General features: G+C 40.2%; 1 protein-coding gene across 3 annotated transcripts in view; it reads right to left on the bottom strand.

Annotated features, from left to right (window-relative positions):
* Nucleotides 1–17,168, bottom strand: part of sdk1a (sidekick cell adhesion molecule 1a) — a 252,184-nt gene that overhangs the window by 58,795 nt on the left and 176,221 nt on the right. For all 3 annotated transcript variants that reach the window (XM_028594450.1, XM_028594442.1, XM_028594455.1), the window contains 5 exons: nt 16,440–16,576; nt 15,077–15,224; nt 7,179–7,319; nt 5,173–5,354; nt 953–1,068 (listed from right to left, as the gene is read on the bottom strand). In XM_028594450.1, coding sequence (XP_028450251.1) covers nt 953–1,068; nt 5,173–5,354; nt 7,179–7,319; nt 15,077–15,224; nt 16,440–16,576 — 724 coding nt within the window. The remainder of the gene's footprint in view (nt 1–952; nt 1,069–5,172; nt 5,355–7,178; nt 7,320–15,076; nt 15,225–16,439; nt 16,577–17,168) is intronic.

Consider the following 17,168-nt stretch of genomic DNA (forward strand, 5'->3'; position numbering starts at 1 on the left):
TATCAACCAACAAAGACCCAACATTCACACCCTCTAAAACATTCATATGGACCCAACGACGCACAGCAAGAATAAGATGCGTTTTCTTTTCCATGGTAATCAGTTGCTTAGGGGTTGGTTGCCACAATAACGTGAAGAATACATCGCATACCAGAACTACTACGTATGGATCACTCACACTATGCAATCCTTCGCTCTCACCCCTGCTCCCCATTATCCTGCTTCTTTATTATTACCTCTTATTACTCTTCGGTCCCTCACGCCCTATATTCCTCAACACCTCCTCTCCTCTTTTCCCATTTAATCCTTTCTTTTTTTCATCCATCAGTCATTTTTTATCATTCATTTCATTTCTACCTGGAGCTGATCCCTCACTTGGCTGGGCTAAGCGTATGGGTAAACAAGAGCAAGGCAGTGCATTTTGGGACATGACCTTTGAGCTAAAAGTCCAATAAGGGGTTAATAGGTTTTTCACAGAATTTACAGATAAATTTTTATTGATTTCTTTCAGAATCAGCTGGAAGTGATCCATGGATTGAAGGTCTTGGACTAGATACCTCAGTATTACTAAAATATTGTAATATCATTTTAATTTTAGTATCTTCACAGGGTTTTTTTGATGATAAAAGATGATGAGTAAAGACATTTTGAACATTTAAAAGTCATGCATTACATGATTTTTTCTGTATATCATCAATTAAAATAATTTAATTTCTCATGAAAAATACTGGTGAGATCCTGCACATATGAAAAAAAATATCAAAGGCCTCACTTTTATTGAACTTTACAATTATGTGTGAACTTTCCGTATTTTACTAAGTGTTGCACCCACACACACACACACACACATACACATACACACACACACACACACACACACACACACACACACACACACACACACACACACACACACACACACACACACACACACACGCACGCAGAGGCTTACCTTGTATCCCTGGTTGATGCCATTAATAAACTGCTGAGGCGGAGGGTTCCATGTGAAGCGGATGGTAGTCGAGTTGATAGCTAAAACTTCCACTTCCTGCGGAGGTGCTGTGGGAACTAAACACACAGACACACACACTTAATATTTAGCTGCAATGGGTTCACCACAGGGAAGAGGATGAGTGTTTAAATACACTGGGAAAAAAACTCAAATACAGTATACTTGGAGCCCTAAGCTGCAGAATTAAAAAGTTTTCAGGGTTTTGCTTTTACGTTTTCAACAAGTAGTGGCTTTACATATATCATACAGGACCATATTTCAGTATTTCACACTGAGATTCAGTTCATTTTTTAATTAAAGATATCTGCTATGCTTGCAAAAGTGAAATGCCAAACCTACACTGCTATTCTCTGCTGAAAAATGACCTAATTTCTCAATAAAATTCACATCATCTATTGTATTTTGCATTCACCTGTTTTGCATAGTATCGGTTTAGGAATGACTAAGTGAGATTAGGGTACTGCCCCTTCAGTGACTAGTGCTGAACAATGAGAGCTCATAAAGACTGCTAAAATGGTTAATATAATTATTAATGACTCAGCCAGTGACCTCAGGAGGACAGACAGCGGCCACAGAAAGTAAGGTGACTCGCTGGAATTGTTGGTTCAGTCCTGTAGCCACATCACTCATCACCTTTATTACCTAAATGATGTTACTGCATAGTACGCCATGATTTAGTGATTAAAAATGACAATGTATCAGACACATAATGAGATGAAGATTATGGCAGATTTAAAAAGAAAAATAATGGTCAAAATCGCCACAGTAGAGGATGAGATATACTGGTTTTTAGTCCCAGGTATGGGTAGGCTAAAAAATATTGGATCTTACAATTCCCAAAATGCAACTTCATAGTGTCTTTTCATTTTTAGAAAAGTGCATACTGAATGCCCACTTCATTCAAACCCCAAAGTGCTTTTGTTAAAAAAAGAAAATTGCCCCAAATATTCTTGGTGAAATCATCAGGCTTATTCTTCAAATTTAGGAAATGTTGCTTTAGAGCCACAGAAGACTCTATACAGTACAACTGTGGTCACAGCCTGGATAGTATTCCTTGTGATAGGTAAACTGAAGCATGTGTTAAATCAGTGGAGTGCCCCTTTCACTTATAGAAATATAATTATTGTATCCATGGAAAAAGTATTTACTTGCTAATTTACTTTACAAGTGTGGTGCACCAGCATTACTAGTATGAATTACTTATCCTTTGTTGAACAGAAAAAAAAAAATCCAAACATCCATGTCGCTAACAACCTGTAATAAACTACTGTAGGACTTTTCTGTTTAAATTTGAATATCGGTTCAAAAATTCAACAACAAAAAGTTGAATAATAAAAATTTGCAGTCAAACTAAAGCAGAGCAGTAATAATTGATATAGTAAATAGCAGAATAGCAATGTTTGAAGCGTTTATAAACTTGGCCCAGGAAACTATTATCCACCAGAGAGTGAGATGGAGAACAGAGTGCTAAGAGATATAAGAGGTTGTGGAATATACTGTGTATATTACAGTGTTTTCTTTCCCTATGAAATGTGGGTTACTTGTTAGATTTGAAAAAAAGGAGGCTGGTGGGAGGTAAATTTGGTAAACATGGGCTGAACATGTAGTGTTTGGCTCACACAAGTGGGACACAGATTTACTTCATCCACTCCAAGATTGGTCCAATGTCTCTTGTTTATTTTTCTTATTTTTCCTTCATGTCAGTGTATGAATGTGCCTCAACATGAGAATCTTTATGCGTTATATGGAATCCATCAAACCAGTGAGAGAAAGAGGGTCCATGATGACATTAAAGTCAAGGAGAGCAGCGTGTGACTGTGAAATGTGTGTGAGCATGTTTGTGTGCTCTTATACATACAGTATGTGTGTCTGTGGGCCCATGTTATGGTGATTACACTGTAAGGGGTTTATGCTGATGCTTGAGAGCCACAGAGTGATAATGCACTGTTGCATGATGGGAATGCCCTTTACATGTTACATTTGAGCCAAAGAGGCCAGACGACACACAGACACACTGAGAGAGGAGAGTGAACAGAACAAAAACTAGTGAAAATGGAAGGGAAGAGATAGTGAGAGAGAGAGAAAGAGAGCCAAAGGATGAGAAGAAAGAGAGGGGGATGAAAGATTAATTGATGTTCAAGATGCCCCCCCCCCCAACCCTGCTGACTGTTCTCCTGGGGATCGGCTTCTAACCCCTTGTAGCTCACAGCTACAGATAAAGCACTAAACTCTGTCCTCTGGGGAAAACTTAGTATGCGTGTATGCCTGTATGTAAGAGAGCGGGACAAGAGAAATGTTATCAGAGTCTTAGACTGAGTTCAACCACATCCTCTCAGAGATAGTGAGAGAGAGAAAATGTCCAATCCATTGCAGCCACTCCCATTAAACCACATTAGAATAATTAATGAGCCTGACTCCCTCTCCTGAGTCTATAAACCTGTCCTGAACTCTTGTAATAATGACTGTGAGTTTTATGTACATGTGCATGTGTGTGAGCAGCGCAGTCCATCTTTAATACTGATTATATACTGATGAAATAAAAGTCAGGAAGAGAAGAGCGCGTGTTTAAAGAAGATTTACCCGCACGACCACTTCCTCTCATCTACCTTTAATTTGTTCACTTACATTCGTCCGTCTTTCAATACATCTGCATGGATTTATGTTTGAAAGACTTGAAAGTGTGTTCCATCTGTGCAGCCATGTTTATTACAGTCAACACTATATATATATATATATATATATATATATATATATATATATATATATATATATATATATATCTGTATCTTATAATATATTTATAGAGGCCCACAAACTTCCTCTAGCTAACCCTGCAGCACCCCGAGGTGCTCCTTGGCCAGATCTGAGGTGTAATCCTTCCAGCAAGTCCTGGGCCACCCCTAGGGTCTCCTCCCAGTTGGTTGAAGTGGATATGCCTTTCAGGGGATGCCTCAGGGGCAACTTTAACAAAAGTCTGAAATGCATTAACTGGCTCCTCTCAAAGCTGAGGTCCTCATCCTATCACTGAAAGTGATGTTACAAGCCTGCGGAGGCCCTGCTGCCTTTATCTCTTAACTCTTGTTTGGTCACTACACACAAACATACAAATGGTTGAGGATTTGTTTACCTATACACTATTGCAACCTGCTACCATTATAGAAATGTGTCTGTGGTGTACTGTAGTGTAAACGTTTTTAGGAGTCTACACGTCCACACAGTTCAAAATTTATCCACATTAAAAAGCAAATGTCTGTGCAGGTAAAGCTAAAGTTTTTCTTTAGTGTGCAAGTGTTGGAAATGGCATAGTCACAGACCAGTTTTTTTAAAGTAAGTTTGTGTAGGTGGGAAACCTATGGCCTTCGTACTTCATATTCTCTTTCATATCATTAATAATAAAGGTCAAAGAGCATTTGAAGATCTCAAGAAGACAGTAATTACCAGCAACATCCTTTGATTTCTATCTACAGCTAAGGTCTATTACTCAAGCTCACAGAGTCCATGATAATAATGCTCCACATATTTATATATGCATAACCACCAAATCTAAATGTGGGGGGTGCATAAGAAGCAGCATGTCCTCCAATGGGTGAGACCAAGGTTTGGTTTGTTGACTTAAAGAACTGTCAACAATCTATTAATCAGAGAGTATGGTGAATTATTGCCGTCTCATCTCAAACTTTTAAGCATCGAGTTATTAACTATTATTCTATTTATAGATTTTATTTGACCACCAGGAAACACTCACCCACAGCTTGAGAACTAGCTATATAGAACTGTACCTTTGCAAAGGTGTGCCATATTTTTCTTGCAAGACAATCAGAGAAGACTAGGCTTTTCGTGAAGGGGGCTTAAAGGGACAGGTGCTAAAACGGAGCGTGTGAATACAGGTACATTCAGACGGACAGTATGAGAATAATTTGATTTTTGAACATTGAAGCATGTAAACATGTTCCAGTAGGAATCCAAAATAAAAGAATGAACCTGAAAATAAGCATGATATGTCTCCTTTGTACATTGAAAGATCATGCTACTAATATTTTTACTGTATGCTGGAATACTTTCAGTTCACTAAGCTGTGTGTATGCATGGACTGATTTCTTGGTACATTTGCTTTGCCCTCTAGGAGCGAGAAATACAACTTTGTGTGTGTCTTAACTCACCTCCCTGCAGAGTGTACTCAGTGACAGGGCTGCTGTAGACGCCCAGGCCGGCTCCAGTGAAGGCAGCCACCTGGATCTGGTATTGAGTCCAGATGATCAGATCTTTCAGCAGACAGTAGTTGGTCTCTGGGCTGCTGATGTTCTTCTCCTGGTAGTCCCCTGGCAGCCCTGCCAGACGGTACCTACACACAGATACAGATACACACACACACACACACACACACACACACTTGTAAATATGTTGGTTTGTAAGTGAGGAAAGTATGATGCTGGCCTCATCAATAAGGCCTGGAACCCCCACTGATACAGACTCTTACCATACATGCACATTCCATTCGCTTCATAAAACACAGCTCTTTTTATTTAAAAAAAGATTTATTTTACATATTTTTTATTGCACATTTCTTTTTTATTCATGCTTCTAACATTTGCAACGTTAGAAGCATGAATGAACGTAATATAACCAAATGTGCTCATAGAAATACATGCCAAGCCTGGAAATACGTTGCACATAGCTTAATAATATAATAATATAGAAGCATACTAGTGTGCATACTGTATACGCCTGAATCCACATTAAATAATAAACCAAAAATTCCCTTTAACACAGTATTGTTTATGTTGGACATCGGACAGGCAGATAAACTATATTCCAAAGTATTTCTATTGTTGATAAGTAGCTTGAATCATGTCAAAATCGCTAAAAAATAAAAACCTTTAATGCCTGGTAGACATCTCTGAATAGTGCACCTTCAAGGCCTTCGCTTTACTACATGTGATATAAATGTCCACTTAAAAGGATATATGACCTGACTAGACAGGGAGGTGTAATACCATTTAGGTATTGTACATATCTGATGGATCTGAATGGAGAAATAATCCACATGTCAGCATTTTAATATGGCGCCTATTCGGTGTAACAGGATATTCCAACATTTCACCGACTGAGTCAGCACTCTATTACACATGCATACTGTAAACACCCACACACACACACACACACACACACACACACACAAACACACAAAGGGAGGAGGTGCTGGAGGCTGACAGGGGATCTCTGTAATGGGAAGGAGATAACCCCTTTCTCCTCTCTCTCCACCTGACACAATGACAATGACACTTACACTGGGGGAGGAGCGGAAGGGGAGGGGGTGAAAAGTGGGAGAAAGAGAGTGAGGATGTGCCAGTTGATACAATGAGGAGGAATGAGAATCCAAAGGGGAAGGCAGGAGGAGGTAGACGCTCTGTCCTATCGAGCTGAAATGATAACAGTGGAGATGTATGAATGTGCATGAGAGAGAAAACCCACGGAACGAGGATAAAGACCTGATAACTTCGACTGCAATTATATGCAAATTTCATGTGAGGCAGCTGATGACAGTTTGATTACACTCAGTGTGTCACACTTTACGTAGAAGGACACTGGACCAAGGGCAGCCAGAGCTGTAAAGAGCACTTGTGTCTGTGTGTGAATGTATGAGTAGTTATGTACTGATAAAGAGGGTGATTACAATATACATTTTCATAGGGTTTTTTTCTATCCTAGGACTGCAACTATGAATTCTTTGCAGTATTGAGTAATCAGTAGTTTTTACAGATGTTAAATCTTAAAAATGTCAGAAAATAGTACAAAATGTCTGTCACACTATTCCAGATTCCAAGCTGACCATGTGAAGTTGCTTGTTTTGTCTGTCTAACAGTCCAAATAACCCAAGATATGTTATACATGTCATTGGTATAAAGCAGCAAATACTGTAGAAGCAAATCCTCACTTTAGAAAAGCTGGTATCAGTAAATGTTTGGTATTTTTTTCCTTGATAAATTACTTAAATGAGTAGCAGATTATCAACATTTTTGACAGCTTATTTTCTGGAATTTACGGAATCTATACAGTGCAGAGCTCCCAAAGTCCTGAAAGACTCAGAGTGAAGGCTTTTTAACAGCAGAGTTATAAAGCCAAATACTGTACGTATGTGTGTATGTTTCTGTGTGCGTGTATATACCTGAGTACGTATCCTCGGAGGACTCCGTTGAGCTGGGGTTCTGGCGGAGGCTGCCACTGGACCATGATGGACTGGTTTGTCCGCCCACTGGCCACAATATTCTTTGGAGGAGCGCTGGGTGCCTCCTCCCTCAGCATCAATCTGGCGCACACACACACACACACACACACACACACACACACACACACACACACACACAAAAATAAAGAGAGAGCAAGAGCGACAAATGTTTTTGATTAAGTTTATTAGGCATCTTCTAATGAGAATATCAGTATGGCTAAAGAAGTGTAGGCAGATCATTTGTGCCTTTCATCTAGTGTCCAACATATCTCGTATGTCGACAGTTTGCGCCGGCGCAGAATATTAGGTGAGCAGGCTAAAAATTAATTTAACAGCAATTCTTTCCCAAGTATCTTCATCTTTTCTAGTCTGGGGGTGAGACCGTCTACAAACACATTATCACGATTGTCAATGGAGATACACGGGACAGAGCTGCAACTTATTATAGAGCATCATCTCACAGTTTAAGCAGCTCTGATGAATTCTTATTGAATTCTGTGCTCATCTCTCTCATCTCTAGTTCTCCACGTGTATCTTGCAGATTCATTTAACACATTTGCTTTTCATCTCGGGCTATATTGTTCATTTATTTCAAACAAACCGCCGCTGCTGCTGATGGAAACGTTTAACGCATCACTTCCAGTGCGCCGGAGGATTTCTCCTGGGAATGATCGAGCTGACACTGGGTGTTTAAAACAACAAATATGAAAGCGTTCATGAACTCGGTATAAGTTGACTGTGTAAACAGGCATGTGCTGTCTGTATATGCAGATTGATGTTAAATCTCTCCTTTTGACTTCAGGTGTTTCTAGTAATGTCACATTGATACACCGGCAATCTTTGTCTGGGCATTTTCTTTTTTTTAACCCCAACCCTACCAAAATATCCCCAGTAGACCATCTACAGTATACAGTATGACAGCAATAGATACTGTCACTATTAGCTGAGAATGAGCAAAGAGCTCGTCTTTTTATTTCTCGATAGATAGTATGATCCCACGCTCTCTCTGCCCTCTTCAACTCTCTTCTGTCTCTCCAAACCTTTTTCCCATCTTTCCATTCGACACTTTGACCCCCTTCTCTACTTTTTTCTCTCCCATCTGCAAACTTTCACCTTTTGTCCATCATGTCCTTTGGCCTCAATTATTTCATCCTTCTACCTTTTACTCATCTCCTTTCCTCCTCTTCAACGCTGTAAACCCCCCCCCCCCCTCCCCTCCCCTCCATGCCCCACCCGTGATTAAAGCTCCCAGCCCTCTCATGGATGGTAAAGCACCCAGGCTGAGCTGGTCAGCCTCTGGCTTTACTGTAAGCAGCTCAGCTAACGTAATCAGAGCCATATGTGTTAACACACACACACACACACACACAAACAAATTTCTCCCAGCTTAAGACAGACTGCTACATCCAATGGTCTTTTCCCTTCCATGGATTATGTCTGGAGATTTACATGCCTCACACACACACTTCCCCTATGTGCCCCATGTCCCCTGAATGATTCTCTATGAGCTATTGAGCCATTAGCTGTGGTATGGCTGTCTGTATTTGTGTGTCTGAATCTGTATGTGCCTATAAATGTGTATGAACATCTATATGTGTGTGTTTGTGTGAAAGTTAGGGTGTGAAAGCTGTTAGCTAGAGACTTGCGCAGGCGGATATATGGCACAGGCCAGTGGTTTTACAGCTGTGCTTTACTTCCATTAGGTTAGGCACTGTCAGACAGCACCAGGTGCTGCAGGCATACACATTTACACACTCATACACACACATAGGCTAATCGGCCTTGTGTGAATGAGATGGGCATTAGTGTATCCGCCTGGAAATGGGGGATATATATAACTATGCCACTGCTTTTGACTGAAATTGATGATGCACATTAATGCACAGACATAAACTCATGCTACACAAATACCCACACACCCATACAGTACTGAACAGATGCGGTCATTCACTGTTTGACTGCAAGTAAAATACACACAAATGCACAGAGACACACTTGTACTCGATAGCAGAAACTCCTTGAGAATTGCCTTAATTCCCTCCCAACCATTTACGGGTAAATATTTCACACAGTGGGTTCAGTATGAGGACATCAACTTCACACCAGAGATTAAATATACAAACCCCAACCGACCTATTCATACACCACTTCACATCCACCCAAAGCACATACATACTGTACCTTCATACCAACAGCCATACACGTACTGCAACCAGACAAATCAAGCACAGCCCGTAACTTTGTCTGAACGCTGCGTGACACACTTTCTCTGTCCCTTGTTATGAAAGAAAAGAGGACATTTCCTGCAGGAGATTTACAGGTTTTCTAGTGTGTGAGGGAAAGTGTGCGTGTGGGGCATGTATTTTGTGAGTTCCTATGCTGTGGGAATTAGTAAAAGTTCTATCTGTGTCATTCTCCACAGTTTAATGCCCACTGGCTTTCTCACTAAATCCATATATACACCAACTCTCAAATTTAATGGTGTTACCGGGATATTAAATCTGCCTCTATTCAGGACACAGGATAGTAAAATTTAAATCCAGTCCAAGCAGAAAATAGAGAGAAATGAGCAGAGGGCAACATGAATAAAAAGGAAGAGAGAGAAACCAGATGTGACATGATTGGGTAGAACCAGTTGAATAGATGAGATTATTTTCTTCTTGTTTGACACAAGTCTTGTCTGCTTTAAATGTTGTGCCGTTTGGCCTGAGGCTAAAAGCTGCACAAATGAAGGAGGCTGACAGACGAAAGAGATTCTGTCGCGGAAAAAGAGAAACTTTGTGCATATTCTCACAATCGATCAAAACCAGCCACACACATTTGCTACTGTATATGTGCTTTATGTTTCTCACATTACATAAAAAAAATGGATTTGGAATGATTGGGCAATTGCACTTTTTACTGCATGCCAGCAACAGTGTTCCAAAACAGATCAAATGTAACACTAGATGCTCTGTTATTATTGTAGTTTGCTGTGCAGAACATAAATAATGCAGATTTTGAATAAAACCTTTGTAAAAAATATAAAATAAAAAGACAAAACATTGAATCAAACAGTTGTTTTTGACAACACACACACACACACACACACACACACACAGCAAATACTAATCACAGCTTTACCTGCTCCTGTGTGTGTGTGTGTGTGTGTGTGTGTGTGTGTGTGTGTGTGTGTGTGTGTGTGTGAAGGTACAGTAGTTGCTCTAACATTCTCTAAGCTCATCCATTAATTAATATGATCATGTCAGCTCAGAAAAGAAAACATCATTCTCATTTCCCCTTGCTCCTCCTCTGCCTCGTTCACTGCCGTCCTTGCTTCTTCTTGGTGGAGTGAGACCCTCCCTCCCCCTCTAACATCTCTCTTCGTTTCACTCTCTCTTTCTCTCTGCCCCCCTTATTTTCTGACTTCATACTCACTTGAATATTAAAACATAAAACCACACAGCTAAAACGGAAATGTGTTTTAACTCTGTATCATCTGATTAAATTAAGGAGATCTAAAAGTCACACATCCATGATTGTTTAGAAAATGAATGCGCTTATGAATAGGAAATGCAGTTTAGGCACAAGGGGACATGTCTTTTATTATGCTTTCAGTGTTTACCGGTATGTGTGTGTGTGTGTGTGTGTGTGTGTGTGTGTGTGTGTGTGTGAAGTCTGTCAGTGTATCGGTTTGTCTAATTTAAGGCTGATTAGAGCTTTCACAAACAATAAGTAATCAATGGAGCTAACAGCCAGTCACAGCTGATTACCCTCAAGTGTTGCTGAAAATAAACAACAATATTCTTGCAGAAGCTGTTTCCCAGGTTTTCTAAACCGTATTAACAACATTTGCATTTAGCCATGCTACCGGCATAGCTGGTCGGTCGTTCCACCACTTTGGTCGAGACTGAAATATCTCAACAACTATTGGATGGATTAATACGACATTTTATACAGACATTCAGACTGAGTCCTATTGACTTTGGTGACCACCTGACTTTTTCTCTAGTGCCACCAGGAGATTGACATTTGTGGTTATGAGTGAAATGTCTCAACAACGATTAGATGGATTACCGTGAAATTACAAACATTCATGTTCCCCTCAGGTTGAACTGTAACAACTTTGATGCTCCCTTCAATTTTTCTCTAATGCGATCATCGGATCAGAATTTTAATAGGTCCAATACTTAAATACTAGTTTATGACTAAATTGATGACCTGCAGAACTAATGGCATTCCCATCAGCCTCAGCTGTACCTTCTGTTTAGTACTAATTAGCAAATGTTATATCATGAAATGCTTAGATGCAAAACTGTGATGGTGAACTTGCTACAAATTATACCTGTTGATCATCCGCATGTTAGCATGCTGACATTAGCATTTAGCACCTACTAGGTTAAGTTTTCGGGTGTGTTTAGGTCAAATTACTTTGGCTAAGGGAAGTGTAACGTTTCCATCATGGTTTTGTTTGATGTTAACAGCATGCCTGGTTGAGTTCTCAATGTCTGACTATAACAATCATTTTGTTTAAAAAAACAAAAAAACTTATAAAATAGCACCTTGAGCTATAATTGCTGTTAATTGATCCTTACCTTCTTTTACCCCTTATTGGTAATTTCTGTTTAATTTTTGGCACGTCATGAAACTAAGATCACTTGGACAGATGCTGGTCTATTCAGTGGAATGAAAATAAAGGCTGACCTTGCTATTTTGTAGGTTAATTAAATAAATCCAATGAATGGTAAAAAAAACCAAACAAGACCACTATTATAAAATGTAGTAGTTTTTATATAATCCTTTTTTTATTAAACCTGTATTTTTTTTTTTTAAATGTCCTTGCATTGACACGAGTGGGGTTTAAGGTAGGAGACATCTTGAATGTTTTCATAAGTAACTTTAAAACTGAAAATCTGTGGTGTTCCTCACATTTATGTCCTGCAATCTAAGTCCTCATAGCTTCTGATTGGTTAGTTTAGTGACAAGTGGGGAACAAGGAAGCTGACGAAGGTTGGAGAACAGTGAAGAGCTGCTATAGAAATCTATTCGTCTTCATTCTGCTTTGTCTTCTCATTGTGTAATCCAACCACCTCATATGTTACAGTTGCATTTCCATCTATGGCAAGGTACAAAAAAAACTTTTTTGTTTTGTGAATGTATCATATTGACCTCCAATAACTTCAATAATAATCAGTTAATGTCTAATTCATTACGAAAAGCAAAAGGAATTGCAGAAATGTGCATTAGACATGACCAGATTTGTCTCATTCTTGTGTTAGTTTGACTCTGCCTTATCGCAAGATTAAGATGAAATGACTGAGCCTTAATTGTATTTCGGGCTACATTTTCTGTGTGAGGAGTGCGACGAAAAGAGCAAGCTGAAGAAATGTCTGTAATTGCGGCCATTTTAATGGACCAGCTCTTCCTCATCTGGCAGAACTTTCATCAGTGAGTGAGAGAGCAAGTTTAATCGTCTGGATGTTTCCGCTCCATAAGCAAATAAATCACTCACTATGCTATAGGCACCTTCAACGTAGATGCGGCCACAGTTAAACACAGATATATAATTCAAGATTGACATGCTGGTAAGCACAGGACAAATCTCCTGAAAATCTTTAAATCTCACAAAGCTGCTACAGCATTAAGTTTTTACATCGAGTGGCTATTAGTGTGTGCGTCACCAAGAGAAAAAGTGAGAGAGTAGTTAATCACACATCCAGTGTTAAAGTCTGATCCGTTCTGATTTCTGACTGAACAGCTGCAATAAAAATAAGAGCAAAGGCAAAGAAAATTGAGACAGATGCTTTAAACTTCTAATGATGCCCGGAGTTCAAGGCATTAATGCATAATCTGTCTTTCCTCTTTAAAGATGGTAATAGTGTGAGTGTAGGTCACGCATGAACAACTGTGTGTGACACTCCAGATGGTATAACTAATTTCTCCAAGAGAGTTTCTGCATTAAAAGCTAATGTTTTTCCGCTTTGATCACATTCATTCATATTTTCTTAGTGGTTGTCCATCTCCCAGGACACTTTTTCCTAGCGCCACAGCACCCCTGTGCACTCTTTTCTAACAGAAGGAAGTGAGGCACGGTAATGGTGGGGGAGCAGAGAGAAAAAGAAAAAGAATGTATGAATGTATGAATGAATGCTGTTATGATAAAGATCCTAATCAGGACAAGAACAAAATGGGAGAGTGCAGAAGCAGCTGGAAGTTCAAACTTTAATAAGGGCTTTTCGTCATCAATATTACAAGCTTCTTCTTCACTCTCTATCCCGTTCCGTCACTCTGCCGACATTACTGCATTTTGTCATCCTTCTCATTTGGAGCTCTAAGCTTCTGCAGGACATTTTCCCCTGCCTCACTCTCCCTGTGTGTCAAGTGAAGCACGTGCCTTGGCATCTGCAACTGCTAATGTGCGTGTCTTATCTAGGAAAACATCCCGCAGATGAAAAGCAAAGTGTGTGTGGTTACGTATGAGACAAACACTGAAGAGGAGACACTGATACACTGACAAGTGATGACTTGTCTGTCTGCCAGTCTTTCATTTAGCGAGGATCAATGCATTCTATTTTCCAGAGCCTCTAACAACCAACTTTGGACTGTGGACTGGGTTAGACACAAACAATACACTGGTACGTGCAGGAGAAGAAGAAGAAGAAGAAGAAGAAGAAGAAGAAGAAGAAGAAGAAGAAGAAGAAGAAGAAGAAGAAGAAGAGATGAACAGGAAGAAGAGTAATGACAGACAATAAGCTGAAAGGGATAAATGAGAAGGATTATGAATAAAAGGAGAAGATGGAAAGATTCAGGAGGAAAAAAAATAGAGGAAGTACAAGCTGAACAGAGGGAAACTGAATGGAGATGGTAATCTGAGGTGTGTGAATGTGTGATGGCAGCGTTCACAGCTGCTGTTGTTATTGAGCGTTTATTTGGCAGACCCACAACTGGCTTCTGCCTGTGGTCACTCTCTTCAGCCAGAAAAAAACAAAACATGTTTGTGTGTGTCTACTTTCTAATACAGGGCCACATCTGCTGTATTGTGTGTGAGCGTCAGAGATTTGGTGTATGTGTGTATTCAGGGGCAAAACTGTTAGCAGGGCTGCCGCACCTCCTCCTCAACCCTATTTCACTCTATCCAGTTCCATCAATGCTAGGCATCATAATTACCCCCATTAGTGTTTTCTGTTGGGATAAACATACAAACATATAAACATTACCCCCCCCCCCCCCACACACACACACGCACACACACTGCATAGCAATCTATTTACTTTTCAGGTTTTCTATTGACTTTTTTTTACTTTTTTTTTTTTTACATACACAGACATGCAGAACAGTTAATTTCATCATTTTTGCTGTTTAGTTCACTACGTGCAACGGGAGGAGACTGGCAGGGAAATACACACACATACACACACTCGTCACATAGACATCTACAGCAAGGATGTGATGAATATGAATTGCTCATTGGAAAGGAAATGGATTCTAAACAAAATAGGACGCTTTGTTAGTCCTCACCTTGTTGGAATCCATCCGGATTTCATCCACACTCTGAATCCCATTGCCCTATGTATGCTCATGGTGACATACACACTATCACACAAACACACACCCTTAGATACACAAACATACAGTTTGTGTAAGGCAGTGTGACCAAGTCTATTACACAGAGGTGGAACCGGGTAAAAAAATCTATTTCTCACACATCACAGCCTGTTCTACATTAAAATAAAAAGGTTTAATGTTTTTTTGGAAACCATTAGTGAAATGGTAGCGTGGCTACACAAGTATTGTGAAAAGTGTGTGTTTAATAAAGCTTGTAGTGGTGAGAGTGTCCAAGATGTGTGAATGTGTCTTACCTCTGCGTCTCAGCGCTGTACTGACCCCTGCCCACTTGATTGACAGCACAAAGCCTGAACTGATAGGTCCTGGCAGGTGTGAGCCCGCCCACTGATACCTCAGTCACCACAGGATCGACCTCTGATAGGTAGACCTTCCACGGTGAGTCTAGACAGAGGACACCAAGATTAGAGGCTGATAATATCTGGCTGAGGCAGGACAAACACAGACATGGGGACACTCAGGACCCATAAATCAAAAGAAAAGGAATAGGAGGAGGAGATAAAAGAAGCAAAGAGGGAAGGTAGAAAGGAAGGGGGTAAGAGGGAGAATTATAAAGGGAAAGAAAGTATCACCGGACACAATAATAACTGAAGTTTGGAGGGATGAGAGTGATTAATAAAGTAACACAGATGCTTCTGTATATTGTTGCCAGCTTGTTGTCTTTCTTGTGAAGATAACACAGACAGATTCACTATTATCACCGCACAAGCCACATGCGTAGCTGTGTAAGTGAGAAGGATAGTGTGAGTGCAATTTAAAGCCAGCCCAGCGAGTGTATTATAGCCATCGTCTGACAACAAATTACATTGTATTTTTGATGGCCCATTCTCTCTATAAAACACACACACACACACACACACACACACACACACACACACACACACACACACACACACACACACACACACACACACAGCTGGTAATCAGTGTGCACAAAACTCTCGTCCATTCCCGACTGTCTGGATTCAGTCTTTACAAGTATTTTTGATACAGAGCAGCTGTTGAAATGGTGACAGCAGGAAACTTGAAGTCACATTCCTGCTGGCTCCCTAAAAGATATCAGAATGAAGATTACTTAAAATGGCAAACTACATTAACATTTGTCCTTCAGTCCAGCTCTTACAGTCACGTGCCAAGTGCTTGGCTCTGCATGTAGTGTTCACCAACCCGTCCCATTAGCCTACAGAAGGAGCAACAGCTATTCTACAGCGTTTCTACAGCCATCACCCTCCACTCTGTTTCTCCTGTCATTCTATTTCTCAATCCCCCTCTCCTCTCTCACTCGTTTTCTCATTTGACAGAGAGTCGGCCTTCTGTTAAAACATCTGTGGTAGAGAGAGGGTAAGAGACAAAGAGAGAGAGAGAGTGATAGAGGGTAAGGTAAGAAAGTAAGAGTTTATTTATAGGGAACCTGGATGTACATGTACGCAGCAACACCATTCTCCTTATGTCTGCCTCTTGTAAATGAGTGCGTGTCATTGCCTGGTAGACAGCAAGTGAACAGCTGTTTGTCGCCCAGGGACTATAAAGTATGCGCACACACACACACACACACACACACACACACACACACACACACACACACACACACACACATACTGTTCTCAGAGAGCTCCAGCAGGTAGTGCAGAAGTGGGGAGTTCCCATCAAAGGGGCGTAGCCAGGACAGGAGGACGGAGCGGGAGTCAGAGTCATTGAGACGGGCCGTCAGGGAGCGAGGAGAGTGTGGCAGCTCACTGAAAACCAAACAAATTAAATATATAGTGTTAGTTTCTGAGCTTTTCTTTTTTACCTTCAGACAGAGCCAGGCTTCGCTGTTTCCCCTTGTTTCCAATCTTAGCTATGCTAAGGTGGTAGCTACTGTACATATTTACTGTCCAGACATGAGAGTGGTATCATGTCTGTACAGTAAATATGTACAATGTCAATGTCCTTATTTAACTTTTGGCAGGAAAGTGAATAAGAATATTTCCCTAGATACGAGTGTGTACAAGTGTGAGTGTTTCATAGATGAGTCAGTGACAGAGTACCAAGACTTTTCATTAGTCTGATATTTGTTACCTATGTTTTGTTTTTCTATTAGAAATGTGTGGTGAAATAACATTGGCTCTGACACCCAGGTTGATTCTTGGGTCTGGACTAGGATTAGTTCCAGTGGGTGAAATCTTTATTGTGATATTTTATTCTGTACTTGATCTGCACCACAGCAAATATATCTCACCACATCTATTATAAAATAAATTCTCCAGACATTTGGCCATCCCCCGTGGATATTTGTGCATCCCCGCCGTGTTAATAACAAAGAAAGCACAAAAGATATATTCATGA

The sequence above is a fragment of the Perca flavescens genome, chromosome 2, assembly GCF_004354835.1.
Source record: "Perca flavescens isolate YP-PL-M2 chromosome 2, PFLA_1.0, whole genome shotgun sequence".
Lineage (NCBI taxonomy): Eukaryota > Metazoa > Chordata > Actinopteri > Perciformes > Percidae > Perca > Perca flavescens.